This window comes from Musca vetustissima, unplaced genomic scaffold, assembly GCF_032173495.1.
Source record: "Musca vetustissima isolate MV318-11 ecotype Yass unplaced genomic scaffold, APGP_CSIRO_Mvet_v1 utg18653, whole genome shotgun sequence".
Taxonomy (NCBI): domain Eukaryota; kingdom Metazoa; phylum Arthropoda; class Insecta; order Diptera; family Muscidae; genus Musca; species Musca vetustissima.
In genome coordinates, this window is record NW_026880395.1 from 67070 (window position 1) to 94901 (window position 27832).

The 27832-nt window shown below is 37.6% G+C and overlaps 1 protein-coding gene across 1 annotated transcript in view; it reads left to right on the plus strand.

The window, feature by feature from the left end:
• Positions 1-25812, plus strand: part of LOC133325976 (protein outspread) — a 78160-nt gene extending 52348 nt beyond the window's left edge. The window contains exons 4-14 of the mRNA XM_061534664.1: positions 4848-5879; positions 6063-6128; positions 6231-7377; positions 7597-7852; positions 9197-9967; positions 12552-12686; positions 13238-13377; positions 20755-20904; positions 22378-22513; positions 24957-25727; positions 25798-25812. Coding sequence (XP_061390648.1) covers positions 4848-5879; positions 6063-6128; positions 6231-7377; positions 7597-7852; positions 9197-9967; positions 12552-12686; positions 13238-13377; positions 20755-20904; positions 22378-22513; positions 24957-25727; positions 25798-25812 — 4619 coding nt within the window. The remainder of the gene's footprint in view (positions 1-4847; positions 5880-6062; positions 6129-6230; positions 7378-7596; positions 7853-9196; positions 9968-12551; positions 12687-13237; positions 13378-20754; positions 20905-22377; positions 22514-24956; positions 25728-25797) is intronic.
• The last annotated feature ends 2020 nt before the right edge of the window (positions 25813-27832 follow it).

Here is a 27832-nt window from a genome sequence, read left to right on the forward strand (position 1 = left end):
GTCATTCTAGAATTAATTCAGTACGCTATGCCAAAATTCGTGCAAATCGAATGATTTTCAGCTACTTTGGTTCATCATTTACCTAAAGTCGGGCGAAACTATATATGGGAGCTATATCTAAATCTGAACCGATTTTCAAGGAATTTAACGCACATCATTCTAGGCTCAAATCAGTACGCTATGCCAAATTTCGTGCAAATCGAAAGATATATAGGGACTTTGGCATACCATCTACATTAAATCGGACGATAATATATATGGGAGCTATATCTAAATCTGAACCGATTTTTCCCAATTTCAATAGGGTTCGTCCTTGGGCCAAATAAATGAGCTCCAATTCGGATCATAAATGCGACCTGTACTTTGTTTACAATTTAACATGTACAGACGGACATGCATAAATCAATAAAAAATATTCTTTACAAAATGTGTTGGTTGTGTTGGTCCTTAAAAATATATTCTTTATCCATTCCTTATATAAGCCTTGAAAATATATTCTGTAACAAATACACTCCTTATATAGGTCTTGAAAAAATATTCTGTAAAAAATCCACGCCTTATATAGGCCTTGAAAAAATATTCTCTAAAAAATCCACTCCTTATATAGGCCTTGAAAAAATATTCTTTAAAAAATCCACGCCTTATATAGGCCTTGAACAAATATTCTTTAGAAATCCACTCCTTATATAGGCCTTGAAAAAATGTTCTCTAAAAAATCCACGCCTTATATAGGCCTTGAAAATATATTCTCTAAGAAATCCACAACTTATATAGGCGTTGAAAAAATATTCTCTAAAAAATCTACGACTTATCTAGGCGTTAAAAAAATATTCGTTAAAAAATCCACGCCTTATGTAGGCATTGAAAAATATTCTTTAAAAAATCCACGCCTTATGTAGGCATTGAAAAATATTCTTTAAAAAATCCACGCCTTATATAGGCCTTAAAAAATATTCTGTAAAAAATACACTCCTTATATAGGCCTTGAAAAAATATTCTTTAAAAAATCCACGCCTTATATATAAAAATATTCTCTAAACGAGGCACGCCTTATATAGGCCTTATATAGCCTTGAAAAAATATTCTTTAAAAACAGGCCTTGAAAATATATTCTTTAAAAAATCCAAACTTGTGTGGGTCCTTATAAAATATTCTTGGACCTTCACGTTAAAATACCGATTTCTTATATCCTAAATGTATGCTTTATTTTTGTATCCTACTAATCGACTTATTCGTTATGTCCTTGGCGAGCAAAATTCTTGCCTAATAAATACTTCTCTTGAATGTGGTGCTTTAGTGTCCCTCGGTGATCCCTGCCCAGCCAAGCTCTTCCATAGCAGATTTCTATCAAACGTCAATGGAAATATAATCACAAGTGTATCATAACAATAAATAAAATTCAGACTAAATGATCATAGGCCTAAGTAAGTCTAGACCTAAGATTTCGTATTAAAAAAAAAACAACAAAAACATTGTCTTAAATTATGTCTGGCATAAACAAAAAACCCAACGCACACACACACACAAAATATATCTTAAATATGCGAAGAGAATTTCAAAATCAGCCAGCTATGGAACAACAAAAACAACGTATGCATGTTCTTGTTGTTGTTGTAAGGAGTCCCCCCAAACTAGACATTCCATTCACACAAGACAAGGTTAAACATTAAACTTCAACTCACCGAGGTGATCACCATCATCACCACCACCATCGTCGTCGTCATCGGCATCCTCATCATCATCAACCAGCCAGCCAGCACCACCATCATCATCAGTGCAATCTCGTCAGCGTCAGTCGAACTCTCATAACAGGAGCGTGAACGCTATGTTTATCTTGATTGTGGCTCTGTTCTGTTCTTTTGTTTTCTGTCCACTGCTTGGCCTTAATTTTGCCATGAATATTGACCAGTCAGCCGACCAGCCTGCCTACCAACAATGTTAACCATGATAATGGCATGGGATGTTCTTTTTTTCTTTTGATTCTGAACCACTTGTAAATCGCCAATAACAACATTGGTTTAATTTGGGAACTGGATTCCTTTTTTCCCAAACATATGTTTATGACTATTATATGGACTGATTATGTATGATGATGGTGGTGCTGTGGTGTGCAGGTTCGGGATGTAAGAATAAAAAATAACACTTATAAAAATACAGGGTGGAAAAGGTATGATACATAGATTTTCAATACCCAAAAATTCGACTGAGTTGGTTTTTTTATATTTTGGATTTTTATTGGGTGGTAAATAATCGTACCAAAAATTGGCCTAGAAGTCAGGATAGTCTCCATACCCCAATATTCGATAGTTTGTGCACTTTTTCAACCGAAGTGGCTATAAATGGATATTACGAATTCTCATTGGGTAGACAATTTTATTATCAAAAATTATCAATATCGGTCCTCTTTTTGGTATAGTCTCCATATAGGGGATCCCTCTAATATTTGGTATTTTTAGGGAGCTTGAGCACGTTTTTCAATCAAATTGGCTTTAATTTTATATTTAGAATTATCATTGAGTAGAAAAGCACCGTACCAAAAATTATCAAGATTGGGTAACTTTTTAGGGTAGGCCACATATAACTGTACCTCCCGAATCTCGATATTTTAGGAAATTGATGACGTTTTTCAACCCAATTGTTTGTAATTTAGTATTTTGGGTTCTCTTTAGATGTCAAATTGTCCTACCAAAAATGATTTATATCGGTCCACGTTTTATTATAGCCCCCATATAACAGTACTCTCAATATTCGGTATTTTGGGGAGCTTGGACATGTTTTTCAACCGAATTGGCTAGAATTTTGTATTTCGGGTTCTCGTTGACTATCAAATCTCCCTACCAAAAATTATCAAGATTGGGTCACTTTTTAGGATAGGCCCCATATAACTGTACCTCCCAAATTTCGATATTTTAGGAAATTGGTGACGTTTTTCAACCAAATTGGTTGTAATTTAGTATTTTGGGTTCTCATTAGATGTCAAAGATGACCTACCAAAAACTATTAATATCGGTCCACGTTTTATTATAGCCCCCATATAACAGTTCTTTCAATATTCGGTATTTTGGGGTGCTTGGATACGTTTTTCAACCGAATTGGCTCTAAGTTGGTATTTCGGGTTCTTGTTGAGTATCAAATCTCCCTACCAAAAATGATCAAGATTGGGTCACTTTTTATAGTAGGCCCCATATAACTATACCTCCCGAATTTCAATATTTTAGGAAATTGATGACGTTTTTCAACCAAATTGGTTGTAATTTAGTATTTTTGGTTCTCTTTAGATGTCAAATTGTCTTACCAAAAATTATTAATATCGGTCAGCGTTTTGATATAGCCCCCATATAACAGTACCCCCCAATTTTCGGTATTTTGGGGAGCTTGAACACGTTTTTTAAACAAATTGCCTCTAAGTTGGTATTTTGGGTTCTCCATGGATATGAATTCTTTCCACCAAAAATTATCGATATTGGTCCACTTTTTAGGGTAGCCCCCTATTGAACGGTATCTCTAAAATTTCGTATTTTTGGGAGCTTGGACACGTTTTTCAACCAAATTATCTCTAAGTTGGTATTTTGGGTTCTCCTTGGGTATGAAATCTTTCTACCAAAAGTATCGACATTGGTCCACTTTTTGGGGTAGCCCCAATAGAACGGTATATTCCAAGTGTCGGTATTTTGGGGAGCTTGGATACGTTTTTCAACCGAATTGGCTATAATTTGGTATTTTCGATTCTCATTGAGAATTAAATTTCCTTACCAAAAATGTTTAACATTGGTCCACTTTTTGGAGAAGCCCCCATTGAACGGTATCCCTCAAATTTAGGTATTTTGGGGAGCTTGGACACATCTTTCAAATTGGCTGTAATTTGGTATTTTAGATTCTAATTAGATGTCAAATCTTCCTACCAAAAATTATCAATATCGATCCAGTTTTTGGTATAGCCCTCATATAGCAGTTTCCCACCTCGATATTGAGTATTTTGGGGAGCTTGGTCACGTTCTTCAATCAAATTGGCTAAAATTTCGGCATTTTGCGTTCACGTTGGATATGAAATCTTCCCACCAAAAATGATCGATATTCGTCCACTTTTTGGGGTAGCCCCCATTGAACAGTATCTCTTAAAATTCGGTATTTTGGGGAGCTTGGACACGTTTTTAAAACGAATTGGCTCTAATTTGGTATTTCCGTTTCTCATTGTTTTATCATGGACCCTATTTATGGCTACCCTCAATTTTCGATATTTTCATATTTTGATATGTTGAAGGTCCTTATCCAATTTCTGACATCGTTTTCTCCAGCCAGCAATCCATCATGGTATAACCCTCATATAAATGTCCCGATAAAAAATCGTTTCCCTTGTTCCAATTTCACTTTATTCAATTCCTCAGAAAAAAAAAAACTGTTGCAACTTTTGCCTCACCCTGTCATTGCATTATTATGATGGCGTACACAGGTATTTGTCCTTCACTTCACTCTCGTGTTGAGTGGTATGCCAATCTTGAATACCTTTAACGACTAATTAAGTAAATATGTTGAAGGCAACACATTTTCAAGGTTAAAATATTTTTGTTTTAGCAGATTTTTTTTTAATTTTTAAATAAAATATAAAAAATCCGAACCGCCAATATTGATGTAAAAATTTCTTGAAAAAAATGGAAATATTCTGAAAAATAAATATTAAAAAAATAGTTTTAAAAGATTCCAGCTCGGAAAAATCTCTACTGTAGTAGAACATCGAACAAAATCGAATATTTCTTAAAAATCCGCGCCTATTGTAGATGTGGAAAAATGTTTTTTTTTAAATCCACACCTTTTCCATTTTTCTAATTTTCCATTTTTTTTTCTTTCAGTTTCACCACCCTGCCTCCTTATCGAAGATATAAGACGTGATGAGAAAACCATTAAAGATTTGGCCAATACCATAACCAATCTAAGTCAACAGCAAAAGAATCGCTGGACCACAACGGCCGTCAATAATGTCCTCAATTCGCATTTGCATCAAAGCAACAACAACAACAATAATAATAACAATAAACTAGATGATAAAAATTCACGAGATGAACCCGATTTCTATAGGCCAACAACAATCAGCAGCAACAACAACAAATCGTCCACCTCCAGTTGTGGAGGTGGTTCGGGTGATTCAGCAAATCATTTGAGACCAAAATCCTTACCATTGGCTGCCAATTCTACACCCGCCATTGTATCGGCAATTGTTAAGAAAATACCCACAGTATTGGCAACAGCCGGAGCTGCAACGACAGCAGCAACAACAACGACGACGGCCAACAACAAATCTAGTCTACGCTATCATCAACATCATCTGCAGCAGCAGCAGCACCAACAACATTCATACCAAAGCCGCAAACAACAGAAACAGGCCTTGGAACGAGGTGATCCCGATGGTGGCTGTAATTTAGATGATCTTTCATCCAACTATTTGTCGAAAACAGTAGAATTGCGTGTGAATCCAGTGCCACCGTCCTCAGTCCATGGATCTTCTTCGGGGGTTACGACGTCAACGTCAGCAGCGAACACAACACCCAACAGCACACCCTCATCCGTATTGCAGGAATCACTGAACGCCAAAAAAGGTTGGCTAATGAAACAAGATAATCGTACCGGTGACTGGACCAAGCATTGGTTCACCTTAAGTGGTGCTGCTTTGTTCTATTATCGTGATCCGGTTTCCGAGGAACGTGGTGTCTTAGATGGTGTACTGGATGTTAATAGTCTAACAAATGTGGCCGAAGTTAATGCCCAACGTAATAATGCTTTCCAGCTAACAACATGGGATAAGCGGCGCCTAATATTGGCTAGTCTATCGCCGAATTCTCGCAATAGCTGGATAGCGATTCTGAGAAATGCTGCTGGGCTGCCCAGCAATAATAACAGCAACAACAACATCAACTCGAATGTAAGCAGCTCCAGTGGTGGTGGTGGTGGCATGGCCATGAAGCATACATCCTCCAATTTGTTAGTGGGTACCCAGACTAATGAAAAATCCACCGCCTCATCCTCCTCTCCCATGGCCACAACAACAACCACGGAACTTATTATCAAAGACAATACCAGCGATGATATGAAAAGTGAAATTGAAAAGGATTTCATCAAGGCCCAGAGGATAATGCAAAACTACCCAGGCGACTCGAGTAGCCGTCTGAAGAAACTCCAAACCAACGAAACTAGTCCCAAGGTGATTATCACCAATGTCAGTAGCGGTTCGTCCAAGTCATCTACCACCCAAATTAGTCCACAAACTCCCCTGACACCAAAGACTGCTTTGCATTTTTCATCCGATGAGGAATATCGTACCGCTTCGGAGGGTGGTCGTCGTGATAGCATCGGCGATTGGGGCTCACCACTCTCCCCCTCACCACCCAGTACCCTGAACATGATGAGAGCCAAAGATCGTATGCGTTCACGTACCACAACCCCTTGTCCGAGAATGCACAAGAGAAGTCGCTCCTCCCCACCTTCCTCGCGGCGTAGTACTGTTGACAGTGTGGGTTCTGACGACTTACCCGTCATCCACACCGTTCACGAAGAAATCAATTTAAATGTCGACAAAGAGCTGCAATTCCGCCTTAGCGTGGTGGAAAAGGAACGGGATCTGTTACGCGATGAAGCCAAAGAACGGGAGGCTCGCATGTCCGAGTTACTCAACACTCTGGAACGTACGGAACAGGAACTCAATCATCGCATACAAGAAATGGAAGAGGTTCGAGAATGTCTAACCAGCCAGCTGGAAGATGCCAAACGAAATGCTTCGGAAATCATTGAAAGGCTCACCGATGAATTGGATGAAAGTCAAAGGAAAATCAAGGATCTGGAAGATCGCCTGGCCCGTGGCATTGAGGAAAATGAAAATCTCTACAAGCGACTGAGGGAAATGGAGAGTTGTAGTCCGGCTAGTTTCATCAATCTGCAACGCAGTAAAATGAAACGCATGGATTCGCTTAGTGATCTGACCCACATCAATGACATCGACCCCTATGGCTTGGAAAGAGACTCCCTGGCCGAGGAATATAACGAACTGAAAGGACGTTTCGAAAAAGCCGTCAATGAAATTCGGGCCATGAAGCGGGAGCTAAAGGAGTCACAAAATCAATATGACTCGCTGGAGATCTCCTATGCCTCGTTGAAACAAGATTTAGAGCGCAAGGAGATTGAAGACCAATCACAGCTACAAATGATGGCAGATCGCATACAGGATCTAACCTTAAAGTACAGTTCCTCAGAGAGGCAGGTGCGAACGCTGAAACAAAAATTAGCCAAGTCCGAACGTAGAAGGTCCCTATCGCTGAAGGGTAAGGAACAACTGACCGTGAGCAAAGAATTGGAAATTAAGCTAAACGATTTGGAGACGAAAATGGATGAATTAGAAAAAAGTCATAATTTGGAGGTGAAGCAGCCCATAATAGAACCGGCTCCCTCTGTTCGCTTGACAAGCAAGAAATCCTCACGACGCCGTTCTCTTGAATCATCAGCCTCGGATTCTTTACAATTTTTGGTGCGAGTCAATGATTTGGAGAAGCGTTGTGAAGGGGTCAATAGTTCACGCAGCTCATCCTGTACGCCCACACCAAATTCCAATACACCCACATTGGATTCCCCGCCCTCACGATCCTCCCCTGCGGTAACGGCGGCATCGCCTGGCAACCTACGTCTCTCCGAACATTTACTGGAACGTCTGCGTTGTTTGGAAAATGTCTTGGTCTCCAGCAAAGATCGTCTCGAACAGGGTCTAAGTCAGTTGCAGAATTTACGTTCCTCACGAAATCGTCGTTCTGTTTCACCAATTACCGATCGTAAGGATTCATATCGTTTTGTCGAGAGATGCCTGCAGGAGGTTGTAAAACTAATACGAGAATCCACAGAGACATGTGTTTTGCAAGGATCCCAAACAGATGTGACCCAGCCGATGCCTTCCGTCTATATGTTACCCGATTCTAGTCCCGTTAAGAAAGCTTTAACCCAATTGGAATCCCAGTTGCGTTCCAAATTGGCCGAACTCCTAAAACAGCGTCGCATGCTTCGCGAACGCAATGAACTGACGAAGCGTAAAGATTTGGAATTACTGGCGGAGAGAATTGCCTTTGAAAGTGTCTGCTTTGGCAAGCTCAGAGATTCGGTGGAACGTGCTGAGAACCCTGAGTTGTTTAGTGAACGTCAAACGAGGGCAGAAGTTGCCGAAACATCCCACCTTATGTCACTACTCAAGGCTAAGCTGCAAGGCAAATGTACGGTAAAGAGCAGCGGAAGTTTGGACATCTTGGCGGGTGTCCTTGCACGCCGTTTACTCCTCTCTAGTTATCAAAAAACCCATGGCTCGGCAACACCACAAAATGTCAAATTATCCATGGAACCGGTAGATCAAAATATGCTCGATGACCTGATGCGGCAGCAAAGTGAAATCAATGTCATCGCCAAGAGATATAAAAATAATGCCATGGAAAATTTGGCCACTAGTCTGGCGGCAGAGACCCTCAGCTACATTTCCACCAATGATTTGGTACAGGGAGCCGTCCAAGAGGCCTGGCGTCAAGCGCAGGAAACAGTCAATGCGGAATTGGTACAATCGGAAATTGCCCACATTATGATGCGTAATGCCGAACGCTTGGAAACTTCACTAACCCCCTCTTTCGGTTATACCCTAACTTCAGAGGAACGTCTCTCCTTTGAGAAATTTGCCGATGCTGTACATGATGTTCTGCGCAAGGAGATGGAACTGGCGGTAACCCAATTGACCCAATGCTATGAGGAGACAATGCAGCAAATGAAACGCGGTCAATGGCGTATGCATTTACAGCATGAACACAAGGCCAGCGAGGGACGTCAACTGCTCTCCGAATTTGCAGATATTGTTGCCCACAAGGCCCTAATTGATGCACGCATTGATGTGTTGCGCGGTGAATATGCCACACAATCCCAATCCTCCTCCGCATCCTCTTCCTCCAAACTCAACGATGAGAAGGAAATCAAAAAGCTCGGCATTACCGCCTTACAAAAATACGAAAATCTCTTTGAAGAACTCTCATCCGATTTGCAAATCAACAATCCCGATGACATTCTACTCGAAGCCGATTTTGAATTCATGTACAAACAACATGCCGTTGATTTCCTTAGCGATCGTCAAGTCCTCTGTGACATTTCAACCTTCCTCAGCCAACTCGAAGATTCCCTCATTGCCCTGCAGTGTGAAGCCACCTCGTCCAATGAACACATACCACGTACCGAAATCTCCATCGAATCCCTGCAAGATGTTTGTCACAAATGTTGTGAGCTACGCAAACGAGCCGATCAACTGCTGCAAGAAGTTCATCGCAAATTAAATGATTCGTGTCAGCATTGCCTGCAGGTGCGCGAAAAATTGCACAGTCTCAAGGAGCAACACGAAAGCGAAATTCTTCGTCTACAACAGTCACACGCCAAAGATTTATCAGCCCTAATGCAACAAGTCGAACATCAACGTTCCGCCATACGTTGCCTGGAAGCTGAAAAGAATGCCATTAACCAAGATTTGAATAAAAGCGAAGAGCTAATGGAGGAGCGTGAACGCGAGCTGCAGTCGGTAACACAGCTGTTGCATACCAAAGAGGATGCCTTGCATGCCACCCAAGGTGAACAGCGTGAATTATTGAAACGCCTCGAAGCGGAAGAGGAAAAAGTGCGTTCATATCAGGAGGAGAGCGATGCACTGACAATGAAATGTGCCCGCCAAGACGATGAGTATGTAATGCTGTTGCAGGAACGCGACTATTTACAGTCGGAATTGACCAAAGAACAGGATCGAAACAAACGTCTGGAGAAGCGTGTGGAATTATTGGAAATGGAACATGGCAAGCAAATGGAATGTCTGCAGCAGGCGTATCGTGATCAAATGCTAACACATTGTCCAGATTTTTCCAATGTCATCGATGAGGAAAGTTTCCGTCAACGTTATCAGAGTGAAATTGAACAGTTGAGGGTAAGTTTTGTGTTTTTATTACACACTTTAATTTTAGGCTTCAAATATATAGAATAACTAGGATTCACACACTCATACAATTGCTGAAAAGTAAGAGTAAGACACAATGAGAATTAATTACAATTTTGGAATGCCAAATGTGTGATGGGCAGATTTTGATAATATAAGATTAACCGATACCCAAACCCACACGTAGGGATTACTTTATAGGTTATCGGGTACGGGCTTTACCGACATAAGTCATTTCCAATGTTACCATTGCCGGTTCAAATGTTCAGATGTTCCAAAAACGAATGACGGAACTCATTATTAATTAAACGATGAAGTTCTTTACACTCATTTGCTAATCCAACTGCCTCTGCTCAGGAATTAAATCTCATTTCGGGTATTCGATCACCAGGAATAAATATAGCGCTGGCAGCTGTGATAATATACCACATATCACTCTGGAAATGGCTACAGATTCAGCTTGAAAATTAATATTTGCCAGGGATCAGAAAAAATATGGCGCCCAACAGAAGAACTCCCATTTTCAGGAACAGTAGCTGGCTAATACAGTTTGGCGAAAATTTGTAGATCAAATTTTATAGTCATTATAGTTTTATTCCCCGCTGACCCTTTAACCTGGTACCGGCGTTAATCGTTGTTATCCGTAATAGTGCGGTCCGTCGTCATCCAACAGAATTGTTTCAAGAACCACGTGAAAGTATAAGGTACATTCAATAATTACGGTGCAGGCCGGGACTTAAAGTCCGAGTCGGAAAGGGAAATCAATATCGACATCAACGTCTTGGTATGCCGAATGAGTGAATAGGAATACAAAATGGTAGGGAATTAGTTGATCTGTTTGAACCACAGCAAATTAATGAACCTAGAGAAACCCTTGAAATTCTTACCTTCATTGGCTCTTAATATTCTCAGAAAAAAAAACAGCTAACTGAGACTCAAAGTAGAAAACTTATAAAACCTTCATCGAGCGTGAATTGGGTCTCCGAAGAACAGCCGAATGAGTGAATAGGAATACAAAATGGTAGAGTATTAGTTGACCTGTTTGAACCACAGGAAATGAATGGACCTGGAGAAACCCTTAAATTCTTACCTCCATTGCCTCTTTATATTCTCAGAGATTTTGTCTTCGGGAGACCAGGCCAAACGACAAGAAGAAACAGCTAACTGAGACTCAAAGTAGAAAACTTATAAAACTGAAGTGATGAAGTTTGAGCGTGGATTGGGTCTATTGAGTCTATTGCTAAACCGCCGAAGAAAGCTGCTCGGGAAATTATTGACAGTGGACAACAAACCTAGAAGACAGATGTCGGAACGAAATCCTAATTAAAGCCTGTGAACCTTTACAATAACAGTATACGAAAATAAAGAGTGGTCGCCTTAATAAAAAATAGTCAGGAATCACTGGAGAAACGAAAAGTACATTCGAAATGAGGAAAATAGAGAGCTACACAAAATAAAATTGCTAGTCAGCGGCATCTCAAAAATTCTCATTCAATTTCCATCGAAATCGAGGTTCGAAATCCTCCAGAAAATGGTAGAAGAAGTTGTCTCCTCATGGAAGGAAATAGAAACAAAGCTGATGAAGAAAGCAATCTCGTTGCCGAAGCGAGTCGAACTTTTTGGATGACTCCGCAAAATGAACTAGGTCATTCATTATTTCAGTTCCATAGTTTCTTTTAGTTCAATCGTTCATTAGAACTCTTTAGATAACTCGGCCACTGAACAGGAATATCTTTATGAACGAATTAATGAAAACGAAACGGACGAGAGCAAAAATTAATAACTAAAAGAGAATAGAACTGGAACTATATGAGAATAGAACCGTAACTAGTACCGATCGTTGATCTGCTCCTCATGACGTAGGCAGTAGACAACCTAGTTTCTGAAGCGGTTCAGCTTGCTTCGCAGAGAGAAATATTTCATTCATCTAGTTCCATAGATCTAGACGAACAATTGGATAAAAATGAACAAGGTGAACGAGAGTAAAAATGAACGACTGGAACAAAAGGACAAAGAGGAGGGGAACTAGTACCGATTGTTTATTTTCATTTATTGAATTACCCCTTTGAACTAGATTGTTACGGAGCGACTGGAACTAGATGGACACAAGAACTGGAGCTAGTACCGTTTGTTCCTTCAACGGAATAGCTTCTTTGAATGAACTAGTTGTATAAAATAACCAAATCTAGTTCCGATCGTTCCTCCTGCTGAATAACTTTTAGAAACTAATTTCTTCCACAACAGCCCAACTCTATATGGCAGACCTTCCTCAATAACAGATTGTCTCACCTTAGAAATTATTGGTACATAATTTGGAAGTTCCTTGCTCAGCTTACTCGTGCTTTTGTCACCTTGAACATAAAAAAATATTTACCCTGATCATCAATTCTGAACATGATTTTTATGTATTCCATAATTTGTGAATTATTTTCCAGAAACATGACATTTAACACATTCCTTGAATTTGATACACTCATTATTTATAATTCATATTCATTGGATGATTTTTTTTTTCCTTTTTTACTCATTTCTGTTTTTTTTTCTTCTTCTTCTTCTCCTTCTGTTCTGTTTTCAGACGCTCTGTGAAAAGGGTTTGTCAGCCATGGAATCGTCACATCGACGTACTATTAATGATTTGGAGGAAAAGCATAAACAAGAAATTGAACGTTTGCTAATCGAAAAGGAAACAGCCTTGGCCGAAGAAACACAGGTAAGATTACATTTATGCAGAGTCTGATGCTGGTGCCCAGGGTTTGCCTGTCAACCCGCCACCCGCTAACAAACGAGCTAAAAGAAGGAATATTGCCTCCATTCATTGAGATATGGAGATTGCAAGGGGTGTAGAAACGAAGTTATAATTTGTGATCATCATGGAGTAGTACCATCGGTACGGTTTGTTGTGCCTAGTCTACCGTGCATACATACCTACCTACCAATGCCACACATATGAGGCATAAGTATAACAACCATGTCATATATAATTATGAGGCTGAAAATCATCTACTCAGACACTGTTGTTTTCATTTGGCAACTCCTTATTTTCATCTCTCGTTTGGCGTTTGCCTTGTTGCTGGGATAGTTGCCGCTTGAAAGATTTTCGAACGAAAGAATTATTTTGTAGTGTGGACGGACATAAACCTAGGCACCAGCAGCAGCAGCAGCTAGAAACCTTGATTTTATTTTTTCATTCTTCTTCTTCTATGCCTAGATGTTATGTCGTCTTATAACCATTTTTTCTGTTTCTTTTATTTTCACCTCTAGGCCACATTAGCTGCTCTCGATGCAATGCGTAAAGCACACCAAAGTGAGGTACAACGTGAAGTTGCACGCTTTAAACAGGAATTCCTTAAGCAGTTCCAACAAAAAGGCGAACGTACTTTGGATTCTACCAAGGCGAAGGAGTATGTAGCATTTTATTATTATGTGTTTTTTTTTCTCCTCCATGTACTTACTTCTCTTACCTAACCTTAGTTTATCATATCCACTCTACTCTCGCTACTACTAACCATATCATACATTACCGCACACACAGTTCAGTACTTGCATACCATCATAGTCTGTTAAATCAACAACAACGTCAACATCAATATGAACATACATAGCTTAAGTTCTTTTTTCCGTAATTCCTTGGCGTCTGGTGTTCTACCCCGCAATACGTTTCGCAACGATAAAGAAATGCTATACCTAATGTATGTATGGGAAATTTAAGGATGGATATATTATATGAATAAATTCATGGAAAATAGGAACAATTTCATGAGAAGTAGCAATGAATTCCTGAAAAGTATGAACAAGTTCATGGAAAATAGGAAGATATTCATGAGAAGTTGGAACAAATTCCTAGGAATTTTTTATGAAAAATAGGAACAAATTTCTAGAAAATACGAGTTCCTGAATAATAGGATCAAATTCTTAGAAAATAGGAACAAATACATGCGAAATAGGAAGGGTTCATGGATACTAAGAACAAATTTATGTATAATATGAATAGATTCAAGGAAACTAGGAACGATTTCATGAGAAATAGGAAAAAAATCGTAGAAAATAGGAACAACTGCGAATAATTTCTCGGAAGAGTCGGAAGTTTACTTGAAGATTATCAGGGTTGCAGCAATAAGATGATGGATATAGCAACTAAATGTTGGATCCAATCTGCATAGATTTATTGTTCATCTTCTTGTCCTCATTCAATTTGTTCGGATAATAGATCTGATTTTGTTCGAGCTTCGTGTGAAATTCTGAAGATTCTTACGAGAAAGTGTCGACCAAGATTCCTCGCTGTGTCTACGATTTCGTTACAGATGCAATCCATTAGGTAACAGTGTCGAATTTATAGACTCGTCGTGATTGACTCCATTGAATTTTTTTACAGCAATGTGTTGTCTCAGTTTCTTCATCAGATCAGAACTATTGTGGCATTTATTAATACCAGATTTAGATTATTAATACCAGATTTAGATTTCTTAACTTATTTCACAATTGGCAATTTATTTCTGCCAGTGCCTCTCACATGGGATGATTATGGGTATCTGGAATTGAAAGCTTGAAGCTCGAAATCTTAAATTCGCATTTAAAGAATTAGCGACTGCTTTTGACTATGCTAGAAGCGTCTTTAAATTCTGTGTTCAATATCGGAGTCCCTTTTTAGCACCACCTGAATCTGTGAACCCATAGTCACTGATCGGATTAGGAATGTTCAGACCTAAGCCCACCAGCTTAGCTTGAGGTGGAGAGAGGAATATTTGAAACAATTAATTGTCAGATACTGAGTTTGGTAATCTCGTTCCTGAAACTGAACTAGGTCATTCAGTTCCTTTTGTTAAGCGAAATCGTCATTTCAATTCAATGGTTCATTCATTTACTTGAGATAGGTTTCCAATGAACCCGAAGATTTTAATTAACAATGGAACCAAAATGAACTAGGTCACCGAGTGTAAAAAGGAACGACTGGAGTAAAGTCTAGTGAGATATAAGTGAAATTTCCCAGATCACGGAAATGTTAAAGACGATACACCGATTTTATAGAAATGATGTCGTATAGAATATTTTTAAATGGGTTTTTACGAAAATATGTCTCATGTCAACTTGTTGTCAGATCAAGGCCTATGGTGACATTCTATTGCCACTCACATAGGAGGAATATGGATTCAAAAGCTTAAAAATCAGATTGAGGAATGTTTAAACTCTCGCCCATCTATCTAGGTTACTTAGTCGCATCGACACCAGTTCACTGTTTATTGAATAGTATGTGCCCAATAGTGTCTGACGACAACTCAAAAGACTTAGATTATGCGGATGGTATCTCACTATGCTCACAACATGCGGTCAAAATTAAAATACCTGTAGAGACGGGCTCGCAACATTCCACATGAGATTTGCATTCATATAACCTCAGGATAATATGCAAGATATTTTGGCTCAACACCATAATAAACATAGGGCTGTGAAACTTAACATGGAACCCGGAACCCATACAAAAGCACATTAAGGAGACCCCCCATTCTCAAAATTTTTGTTGATATAATTCGAATCTACACTGATTAACGAATGTCTCTACAAAATTTCAAGTGAAAATCTCAAGAACTCTTGAAGATATAGCTGATTTATTGTGTCAGCATCAAGTGACGGCTGAAGGGCTTCTCAAACTTTAAACGCGTTTTTCTCTAAAATTTTTTTTGCGAATGGCGGGCACGATAACTCAAAAACTAATAATCCAATCGGTTCCAAATTTTGCAACGATTCTCTGGGAGTGTATAGCTCTCGTATGAACTAGGATAAAACCAATCGGTGAAGATCTTTCTTATTTTTTAACTTGGTTTTTGGTAAAAAATCGGCGATTTTCCAAAAATATTTTTTCAGAGGTCCACCATTTTCTTAATTTTAGAGCGAAGTCAATAATCCTAGTTCATACGAGAGCCAGACATGTACTCTTTCTAACACCATTGGAATTTTCGGATTCCGATGTTCCAGTGAGGAGTTATCATGCCCGCCATGAAAAATAAGGACTTTTCTTTAATTACAAAAAACAACAACAAAACAATAACAAAAATTTTTTGTAAATTATTTTTCTTCTCTTTGAAATCTTCAATTGTATAAAGTTACAAACCTTAACAAGCATTTGTATTCCTTTACCATTGAAAATCTTGAAAAATTAAAATCGAGAATGGGGGGGGGTTCCCTTAAACGTAGGAAATTAAAATGGATTGGTCTCACCTTTAGAAAAAAATGTTCATAGTATAACCAGAATAGGGCATGAATCCGAATCCGATTACGAAATAGTGGGAACATGCCCCGCAATGCTTTATGGGCGGATAAAAATATATATTTGTCAGGAAACATCAGACACCGTACTTTTTCGAGTTGTTTGCATTACTTCTCAAATGGATTAAGGTGCCACTCGAAAGACGAATATTTACCAGGAATCATGAATTATAAGCCAATATTTTTTCTTTGCTTATTTATTAAAGACAATTTTAAGTTCGGACATGGATTCTGGTCTCCGGAAGAGTAATAGGAAAGAATCTTTGAAATTTTGACACTGACCTCACTCGAAAGACAAATCTTTGTTTAGAAGAATCCTATTCCGTATTGTCTCATCTTCTCTTCTCTTTTGTATCACTTCTCAAGGTGATAAAGATTCCGCTCGGAGGACCAATGTTTAGCAGGTATCATTAATCAGAAAACAATGCCTATTGGTTGGGAGTCACTATTAATCAGAAGACAATGTTTGTTCCTTTGTTTATTGATTGGTGGGAATTTTTATCTTATACACTGACACGAATCAGTGACGTCGTATTTTCTGTTGGCACCATAGGTGTTAGTCCTTGTGTTAGTTTCATCAATCATAGTTTTTATTTCCGTTAAGTAGATAATTAGTGTGTTGTAGATTATATTAAAACCTAGGTATGGACTACCATCTATCTTCATTTAAAAGCAACATCTCTTTGAATTGTCTTCAGTGGTTGGGTTCCATGCTTATTCAGTGTTACCATATTCCTCTGTGTGGTGCTATTTTGAATTCTCTGTAAGCTTACACACTATCCACTGCACTTGTATTACTACCCATATAGATACAAATCTAGCTCGAAGGTCCCATGTTTAGCAGGAATCAGGAATAAGGCGATAATGTATTTGTTGACCTATTCGTTGATTGATCTGCTGTAACCTGCTGCAGGTAAGGGACAGCCATCTATCGTCACATAGAAACAACACTTTATTGAATTTTATGCAGTGGTTGGTTGGAGTCCTTGTTAAAATTTTTCCTGTCATTTATGTGTTGTGTTACCCTTTAATGTGAGGTAACCTGTCCTATGTTATGGACTGTCACCTGTCATTGCTTAGAAACAACACTTTGATCATTTCTTAGGTCTCATACTTATTTAGTATTGTCATGTTCTACTTCGAAAAAATGTTTCGTTCTTCGGTTGTATTCTTATATAAAACTCTAGCTCGTGGGACCAATGTACAATTTATTTTCTTGCCTTTTCGTTGTGATAGACTGCCACCTGTTATTGCTTAGAAACAACTCCTTAAATTTGGTGCTTTGGTTGGGTTCCTTGCTTATTTATTGTTGTCATTTTCCTCTAGGTGGTGCCAGTTAGAAAATATTTTTCATTCTGTGCTTATATTCTGATATACAAATCAAACTCGCGGAACCAAGGTACAAATAGAATCAAGTATTAGAATACAATATTTTTCTTACCTTTTCGTGATAGATTGTAGCGCTATATCCTGCCCGCCCCAAGGGATACACTATCACCTGCCCTTACTTCGAAACAACTCTTTAAAGTTTGTGCTATGGTTGGGTTCCTTACATATTTGACACTTTCCTCGCAGTGGTGCCACTTAAAAAAATTATTCTTTTCTTGTATTCTTACAAAATTGTGGGTCCAATGTCCACGCTTGTGGGTCCAATGTGCACGATGAATCAATCGTTGATTGGTCCGATGTAGCCTTTTCTAGGTGATTGGATGCCATCTATCGTTGTATAGAAACAACACATCCTAGAATGTTGCAATGATTGGTGTCCTTGTTTATTTAGTGTTGCAATTTATCTCTAGGTGGCGCTATCTCATGTCCGTCCTAAGGGATTGACTATCACCTGTGGTTGCTCAGAAACAACTCATTAAATTGTGTACATTGGTTGTTGTTGTAGCAGTTTATATGAATTGTAGGTTTCCTGTTAAGTTTCCTCCAGTTCTGCCTCCAGATTTAGAAATGCAGCTACCTCCACAGGTTGTAACCACAGGCTGTAACCTCACCGGAGTGAGGTGAGTAGGTTTGGCTGGGCAATTGAACAAGTCAGTGTGGTATGAGGGCCTGTGCCACATGCTGGGCAGACATGCTGCACCTGGTCATCAATCCGTGCCCAACACGAATTGAGCCGACTGCACCATCCAGAACGTAAATGAGCCAAAACTTCTCTGGTTTGTCTGGGCAGCTTACGTTCTTCAGCTGCTATGGGTGGGGGGTGAGCTCCGAGGACGGCATTCACTTTGTAACCGTTCAGCGCTGCGGCTACTGCATCTGTGTGAATGCCATTCAGACCTGCTCGATAGGCAACTTGATCTAGAGGCTCCCTTTTGTATCGTTGGACCTCTCTCTCTTTAGATCATGCAGATCCTTCCTGACACGCCTGGGTGGGGGAGTCCTATCCACCATATGATGGTTGGGATGATCGTCCCTGAAACACCCAAGCAGGTACTGCAACGAAAGCATATTGCTATGCTAACGTACGGGAAGGATCTTCGTCTCCTCATGAAGATGGTCCACTGGTGTCATGAGGAGGCACCCTGTCGCTGTCCTCAGGGCGGCATTCATCTTCACTGGAATTCGCAGACCACACTGGAACCGCATAGCTAGCCACAGACCGACCTATTGCTTTGTAAGAGGTCAACAAGGTTTCCTTATCTGCGCCCCAAGTGCTGCCGGCAAGCGACTTGAGGACTTTGTTCCTACTTTTCAGCTTATCGCAGATAGCTGTGGTTTGCGCGGACGATTGGAACATGCTGTCGAATGTGACCCCGAGTATTTTGGGGTAGTTGGTGGTCGGAATTGTATGCCCCTCGACCTGCACGTTCAACGGCATTCTCACCTCCGCAGTCCATGTGGTGAATAGTGTGGCTGACGACTTCGAGGCGGATATTTTCATATTCCTCGCTTTGAAGAATGCTGCTAAGTCGATGAGATCGGCGTTCAACCTCACACATATGTCTTCAACAATGGGACCCGACGCCATAATCGTACAATCATCTGCATACGTAACGATTTCAATGCCGTCCGGAGGGCGTCGAATACCGGAAAGGTACAGGTTAAACAGTTCCGGTGAAATCACTCCACCCTGGGAAACTCCCTGTTTAACTCTACGGGGTTTGGACTTCTTTTTCCGGAACTCCACGTACGACTGGCGTCCACACATATAGTTGATTATCCAACGTTTCAAACTCAGCCGAAGGGAAGTGTTCTCTATGTCCTCAAACAGCGTGGCATGGTTGACAGTATCAAAGGCTTTGATAGGTCAAGCGCTACGAACACTGTTCTATCGCACGGCCGATTCTGGTTAAGTCCTCTATATATATGCGTGGAAATGGCGTGCAACGCTGTTGTTGTACTATGTTGCTTACGGAATCCATGTTGATGATCCGCAACTGGATAGCTTCCTCCAATGCTGGGGAGGAGTAAAGCCTCAAGGGTCTTCGCAACTGGCGACAAAAGTGGAATCGGCCTGTACGATTCATCTTTGCTGGCATCCTTGCCCGGCTTCAGTAGCGGGACCACCCTGCCTATAGTCCAGGCTTCGGGGACGACGTGGGTGGCTATGGAGACCCAACTTATTTAGTGTTAACATTTTCATGGGGGTGGTGCCGCTTTGAACGATTGTTAATTCTTCGCTTGTATTCTTAAAAATAATAGTTCGTGGGACCAATGTACGCGAGTGATCCGGTATTAGAATAGAATATATTTTCTTACCTTTTCATTGATTGTTCTGATGTAGCCCTTTCTAGGTGATTGGATGCCATCTATCGTTGCATAGAAACAATGATTGGAGTCCTTGCTTATTTAGTGTTTCCATTGATCCTTTATGATGGCACTATCTCCCGCCATTCCTATTTTGTGGTGATGTTGTTGCAGAAGATGATTATTAAAATGTTAAGCGACCTGTCACCTAACGTTGCTTAGATTTTGTGCATTGGTTGGGTTCCTTGCTTATTTAGTGTTTCCATTTTGCTCTAGGTGGCGCTATCTCCTGATATTGCTATCATATATTATCCAAACGATCGTTATATAAATGTCGGGGCTTTGGGTACATTTCATCTAAAGAGGAATGTGAGCTACTTTCCACAAATATTCAAAAATCACTTTAAAAGAATCTTTCCCACTCCGCTCGGATTCGAACCCCAAACCATCGAGAGTTTATGTGTTTTTCTATATTTTCGTTGATAACAAATTCAATGACCCGCACTCCGTCTTCGACGCTTAAGTTAACATATATATTTTAATATTTTGAATTTGTAATCTTTAGCTTTTCAATTCCCTCTTTAACATGAAATGTCCCATATAAGAAACGTCAAGAATCCTTCCACCACTATTTGTTTCTTTTTTTCTTTTATCATGTGTAATATTTACAATAACAACAACGACAAACACAAAAAAATGATTTATAACTAATACATTAAATAATTTTTCCCTTACTTACTTACCTGCTATTCTTATACCGATTTTATTATTCTCTTTTTTTATTTTCATGTCTTTCTTTGCATGTATGTGCATAATTACAGGGAAGAACTGGAGGAATTGCGTCAGGAAATTCTATCATTCTCCGAAAAGTATTCCATCAAATGTGTTGAAAATGCTGCATTGGAAGAGAAATTACGTGCTGCCAATCAAAAGCTGAAACATTACCAACAAATGCAACAATTGGAATTAAGGTAATCATCAGTTGTTGTTGTTGATTTTACATAAGTTCTGAATTTGAAGACGAAGGTAAGACATAAGGGCTCTGTTGTGATATCGTGTTTAGACTATAATCAAGCAATGATGATGCAAGTACGTATGAGTATTCCAGCCAATGACCCATTTTTTGTTGCGGGATGTGATGATGATTACATGGAGCCCAATATGATATTTATTTTTTTCGGTTTGGGAATTGCAACACACCTTATTTCAGGGGTTTGCTCCAATTCTACAATTGCCACAATGTAATATTTATTCGGAAATCTTAGTGAATCGTGCTTACATATCATTAAGGAGATGTATGTAGATGGATGTGAGGAACGCATAGAAATGTAATGCGGACAGATATGTACCCAATTCTTCTTCTGCTCTGGTATTAAATTATTGCTTTGGGATGAGCAGGCCAACCCTCATATTTAATATTCAGTACATAAAAAAAACAAATTGTGCCACAAGAGCTATACACATTGTGTGGGGTAATGACAATTAACATATATTTTCTGCAAAACTCATGAAGAAAAAATTACCAATTCTGCTCCCACTTAAATCGCTTAAAAATGTATTACTTTCGATAATGGCGCCCAACGCCAAGTCTCGATTAAGAATACAAATAATTGAGTATATTCCTTAAATATAGGCAGATATGAAATTGGAACAAATCGCGGGTTTGATGCGTTAATACCTAAAATATATGCCAATATAAAGATATTGGCGCCCAAAAATTTAAAATAATATAGAAATAAGTGAAATGAAGTCTATGTATGTATATTTCCTTCCAAAAATCGTAAAAAACGATTATTATTTAATTCTGCACCCATTCAAATTAGTTAAGAACTACATTAGAAAAATTACTGGCGCCCATCGTCAACTCTCCTTAATGGACGCCATTAAAGTATTTTTCGTGTAAATACTTCAACTATGAAATTATAGTTTCCCAAAGTTTTTTCTTTTTTGTGTAAATAGCTAAAATATATGCATATTGGCGCCCAACGTGGGGTTTGTAAATTTTTCGAAATCGCAAGAAATTAATGTAATGAAATCTATATCCCCTCAAATATCTTAAAAATTGAGTTACAAATGTGGATAATTTTAAATGTTACATTAAGTCATCAAATGGCGCCCAACGTATCGTCTATAAAGAATGGAACATATAAATATCTACTTTTTAGTCGTCTAAATATATTCATATATGCAAATGTTTGCTGCAAACGCGTACATGTGAAATGCATACATTATAAGCTTTTTGAAAGATATTGGCGCCCAACGAGAGGTATTCCAAAGAAGCCAATTATTACAAAAAAATTAAGTATATGCTCACTTTATGTTCTTAAATATTGAGTTACAAATATTGATAGTTTTAAAATTTATTTTAGTGATCATAAAGACAATGGCGTCTAATGTGCGGTTCTGTTTTTAGATTTGACTTTTAATTGTATTTATTTTTTTAGAAACAAACAATTCCGCGCCCATTTGGCATCCGATGATCCAACCAAAGATATGCAATATGTTCAAGGTCTATCAACAGCCAAAGATGGTGATGATGAGGGAGATTATGATAATGGAGCTGTGTGTCAAGATAGTGAGGTTGGTAAACATTTAATTTGTCATTCTTTAAAAAAAGTTAAAAAGCAAAAATAAAAACACAAACAATAATATTTAGAAAAAATTAACCCAATTTGTAACTAATCAAAAACAAGTTTTTCTAACTTATTGCATGCTTTGACATGTGTTTGTTCGGCCTACAATTAAATTGCAGAAATATAAAATTATACATATTTATATTTAAAATTGTTATATAAAATTTTCATTATATAAAAATGTATTGGAGTGTACCAAAGAAAGGGATGTTTTTAACCGATATATAATTTTTTGGTTATTAAATGATTTTTTCTATACTAGTCCTTGAAAAAATATTTTTAATCAATCTACGCCTATTCTAGTCCATGAAAATAAATTTTGTAATAAATTTAGTCATTGTCCTTGAAAATATATTCTTTAAAAAATCCACACATATTGATGACATTAAAAAATATTCTTTAAAAAATCCACACATATTGATGACCTAAAAAATATTATTTAACAAAAATTCACGCCTTGTTTGAGTCTTTGAATAAATATTCTTTAAAAAATAAATGTATTTAAAAAACCCACGCCTTGTTTGAGTCCTTGGAAAAAATATTCTTTAAAAAATCCTTGAAAAAAATATTCTTTAAAAATAAATTTATTTAAAAAACCCACGCCTTGTTTGAGTCTTTGGAAAAAATATTCTTTAAAAAAACCTTAAAAAAATATTCTTTAAAAAATCCACGCCTTGTTTGAGTCCTTGGAAAAAATATTCTTTAAAAAATCCATAAAAAAAATATTCTTTAAAAAATCCACGCCTTGCTTGAGTCCTTAGAAAAAATATTCTTGAAAAAATCCTTGAAAAAAAATATTCTTAAAAAATCCACGCCTTGTTTGAGTCCTTGGAAAAAATATTCTTTAAAAAATCCTTGAAAAATTGTTCTTTAAAAAACCCTTGAAAAAAATATTCTTTAAAAAATCCACGCCTTGTTTGAGTCCTTGGAAAAAATATTCTTTAAAAAATCCTTGAAAAAAATATTCTTTAAAAAATCCTTGAAAAAAATATTCTTTAAAAAATCCTTGAAAAAAATATTCTTTAAAACATCCACGCCTTGTTTGAGTCCTTGGAAAAAATATTCTTTAAAAAATCCTTGAAAAAAATATTCTTTAAAACATCCACGCCTTGTTTGAGTCCTTGGAAAAAATATTCTTTAAAAAATCCTTGAAAAATATATTCTTGAAAAATCCACGCCTTGTTTGAGTCCTTGGAAAAAATATTCTTTAAAAAATCCTTGAAAAAAATATTCTTTAAAAAATCCACGCCTTGTTTGAGTCCTTGGAAAAAATATTCTTTAAAAAATCCTTGAAAAAAAATATTCTTTAAAAAATCCACGCCTTGTTTGAGTCCTTGGAAAAAATATTCTTTAAAAAATCCACGCCTTGTTTGAGTCCTTGGAAAAAATATTCTTTAAAAAATCCACGCCTTGTTTGAGTCCTTGGAAAAAATATTCTTTAAAAAATCCTTGAAAAAATATTCTTTAAAAAATCCACGCCTTGTTTGAGTCCTTGGAAAAAATATTCTTTAAAAAATCCTTGAAAAAATATTCTTTAAAAAATCCACGCCTTGTTTGAGTGCTTGGAAAAAATATTCTTTAAAAAATCCTTGAAAAAATATTCTTTAAAAAATCCACGCCTTGTTTGAGTCCTTGGAAAAAATATTCTTTAAAAAATCCTTGAAAAAATATTCTTTAAAAAATCCACGCCTTGTTTGAGTCCTTGGAAAAAATATTCTTTAAAAAATCCTTGAAAAAGATATTCTTTAAAAAATCCACGCCTTGTTTGAGTCCTTGGAAAAAATATTCTTTAAAAAATCCTTGAAAAAATATTCTTTAAAAAATCCACGCCTTGATTGAGTCCTTGGAAAAAAATTTTCTTTAAAAAATCCCTTGAAAAAAATATTCTTTAAAAAGTCCCTTGAAAAAAATATTCTTTAAAAAGTCCCTTGAAAAAAATATTCTGTAAAAAATCCCTTGAAAAAAATATTCTTTAAAGAAATCCTTGAAAAAATATTCTTCAAAAAATCCACGCCAATGGTCCTTGAAAAAATATTCATTAAAAAATCCACGCCTATTTTCCTTGAAAACATATTCTTTAAAAAATCCACGCCTATGGTCCTTGAACAAATATTCTTTAAAAAATTCACGCCTATGGTCCTTGGTACACTCCAATACCTCATAACGACCCTCCCTTCTCATTCTCTCAGCCATAGCACCCCAAACATGTTAACCTAGCCAAACATTATATTGTTATTATTTATTTATATGTATGAATGTATGTTAAATACACACAACAACACCACCAACAACAATTACTACAACAACCACAACGTATACAACAAAACCCCATAACTCCAAACAACAAATTGTTATTTACAAAAACAAAACCTACAACAAAACAACAACAGCATGTGCATGCAACAAGAAATTGTAATCAAGATGATAGTAAAGAAGTCCGCAAGGATGATGCTGCCGATGAGAATGATGATGAACGGGACAAGGGACACCATCTAAAAGATAGCCGTGAACAAGTTCATGGGCAATCGCAAAGGCAGCAAATGTGGCAGCAGAACGAGTGGCTTGAAGAAGACCAAGGAAGGCAACAACAACACTCTACAACAAAAATAGTTTTACCAGAAACCAAACCACCACCATCACCAGCAACAACAACAACATACCCATTGCCCCTGTCTCCCAAGCAGGAACAACATCATCAGCAATTACAATCTATCATCATCACTGGTTTAGATAGCTCAACTCCAGCCAAAACGTGTTCAAGCCATGATCAATATGTCTTTGATGATGGTCACAATGAACATTCTTCTGGCCATGACGATGGAGTAGATGGTGATACTAATAAAAATAATAATAACGATGTTGTTGTTGTTGCTGCTGTAGCACCTCCTTTCGATACAACATCAATAACTAATAACACAAATTCGATTGCCACCACCACCGCCGCCATCATTGGCAGCAGCAACAGCAGCTCCAACACCATAACAACTACACCATCAAAAACAAAGACTACCACTTCTTCTTCTTCTTCTTTAATGCCAGCTTCTGGTTCTTCTGGCATCTATGGCAATAACCTAAAATCCTCCTTAAATTTTCATACACATATTGGTCAGGACACTGAAAATTCGAGTGGCGAAGGCAGTGGAGGAATAACTGCTAATGCGGTTGCTGCTGCCGTTAATGGTAGCCGACCTGATGATCACTTTGATCATCGTTCTGATACTCCTGCTGCAGCACCAGCAATTGTGACAACGCCAACTGCAGCTACTCCTGCAATTGATGATGATAATGTTGTTGTTCTTGTTACCAGTGACACGAAACCCACAAAAGGTGGAGAATCTATCGATGGTGGCAGTGGTGGTGGCGGCAATGTTATTGCTAATAGATTTTGTCATGATCTTGAGGATAATTTAGCCAACCAGTGTCGTTATGCGACCACGTACGAGCCATGTTATAAACAAAACAATTTGTTTAACTATCAAAATAGGATGTTACATTTTGAAGGTAATCAACAACAACAACAAGAATAAACACAACAACATCATTCTGAAAAAAAAATGTGAACACCATCACTACCACAATAAAATTTTGTTCCCTTTTTTGAAAAAAAAAACATCACGGCTTTAATGGCATTCCTTCTTCTGTGTCAAGGGATATTGGAATAAACACAAACAATTTAAATTCAAATTATATTTTTTAGGATTCGATTGGGTCCAAATTTTATATGAATATTCTCTGCTCATTATAACCCCTAACCGAGATTGTGTTTATTTCATAATTTTCCCTATGGTGTCTGTGGAATATTTTTCTATCGTCTGTCCTTAGCACCATGGCATTCAGTCTTGTTGGTTGTTCGTCCTGGATATTGTCTGGTATTTTGGTCACTTTTCACTTCACTCTCTTCATCCACTGTCATAAGTCTTTCTCACTGTTGTCCTTTCACTCTACATATATGTATTGTGACATGTCTTCTTGTTTTAATTTAAATATTTCACTTTTTATATCACGTTGCTATTCACATACTACTCGTTTTACAAATACCTCCCACCTACACACACACTCACTCCACTATATACCTATTTTACTTTACACACACATACAACAATATCTAAAAATCTATTATTTTATATGTAAACAACTGATTATTTATGTTATATATACGAAATGATGATTTATTAATGAAACAAAAATATATTCTCACTAAAGAGGCTATAATGACAATATTTCAAAAATTAAAGCATAATTTTAGGCGTTACACATATTCACTGCTAATAATTAATTGTAGTCAAAAGAAATTAAAATTTATGGACAAAACCCAATAAAAATCTATGTAATAAGGTGTGATAATATTCAAAAAATCTATATTATCAATGGTCAGTTGAAAATTCGCCGGACTAAAACAGTAGCATAACGTATTTTTGTATAATTCGTTTTTTACGCTGGAATATGGATGACAAACTTATCATTTCGTTCGAAACCCAACGACATATTTGTCTGAGTTCCCATTAAGTAGCTACATTCTTTATCCAAATAAGCTTCTATCCATTTATCATATCCGATTTATCAAAAATCGACTCACGTTTTTGTCAGCCCCTTATAACCGTACCAATATTCGATATTTTGAGGATTTTGGTCACACTTTACAACAAAATTGTATTTAAATTTATATTTTAAATTCTCAAGGGGTATAACATTTCCCCATCAAAAATTATAAATATTGGCTCAAGGTTCGTGGTAGATCCCATGCAAGGGTACCGCCATTGTTTGGCCACAAAATTGGGCCAAATTCGATATGTTGACTTCTGATTGCATATCATATTTTCCTACCCAAAAATAAGCAACATTGAGACACGTTTTGGAACAGCACTCAAGATCGAAGATGGGATACATCGGTCCACGTTTAGCTCCCATATGAGGGTACACCCAATTTTCGGTATTTTGAAGTTCTTGAGTGCGTTTTTCAACCGAATACACTGAAATTTGGTACATTGGGTTCTTATTGGGTATCAAATTTCTTCTTAATATAAGGGTACGCTCCAATTTTCGTTATTTTGGGGTTCTTGAACGCATTTTTCAACCGACTTCACCGAAATTTGTTAAACTGAGTTCTTATTGGGTACCAAATGTCTCCACTAACCAGTAAGGAAAGTAGTAAAGTCGGACGGGGCTGACTAAATGATACCCTTCACCACTTTGGCATATTCAACAGATGAATCCTAACAGACGTCGAATTTTTGAAGGACCATTAACACTAGATTGCCGATGGCGG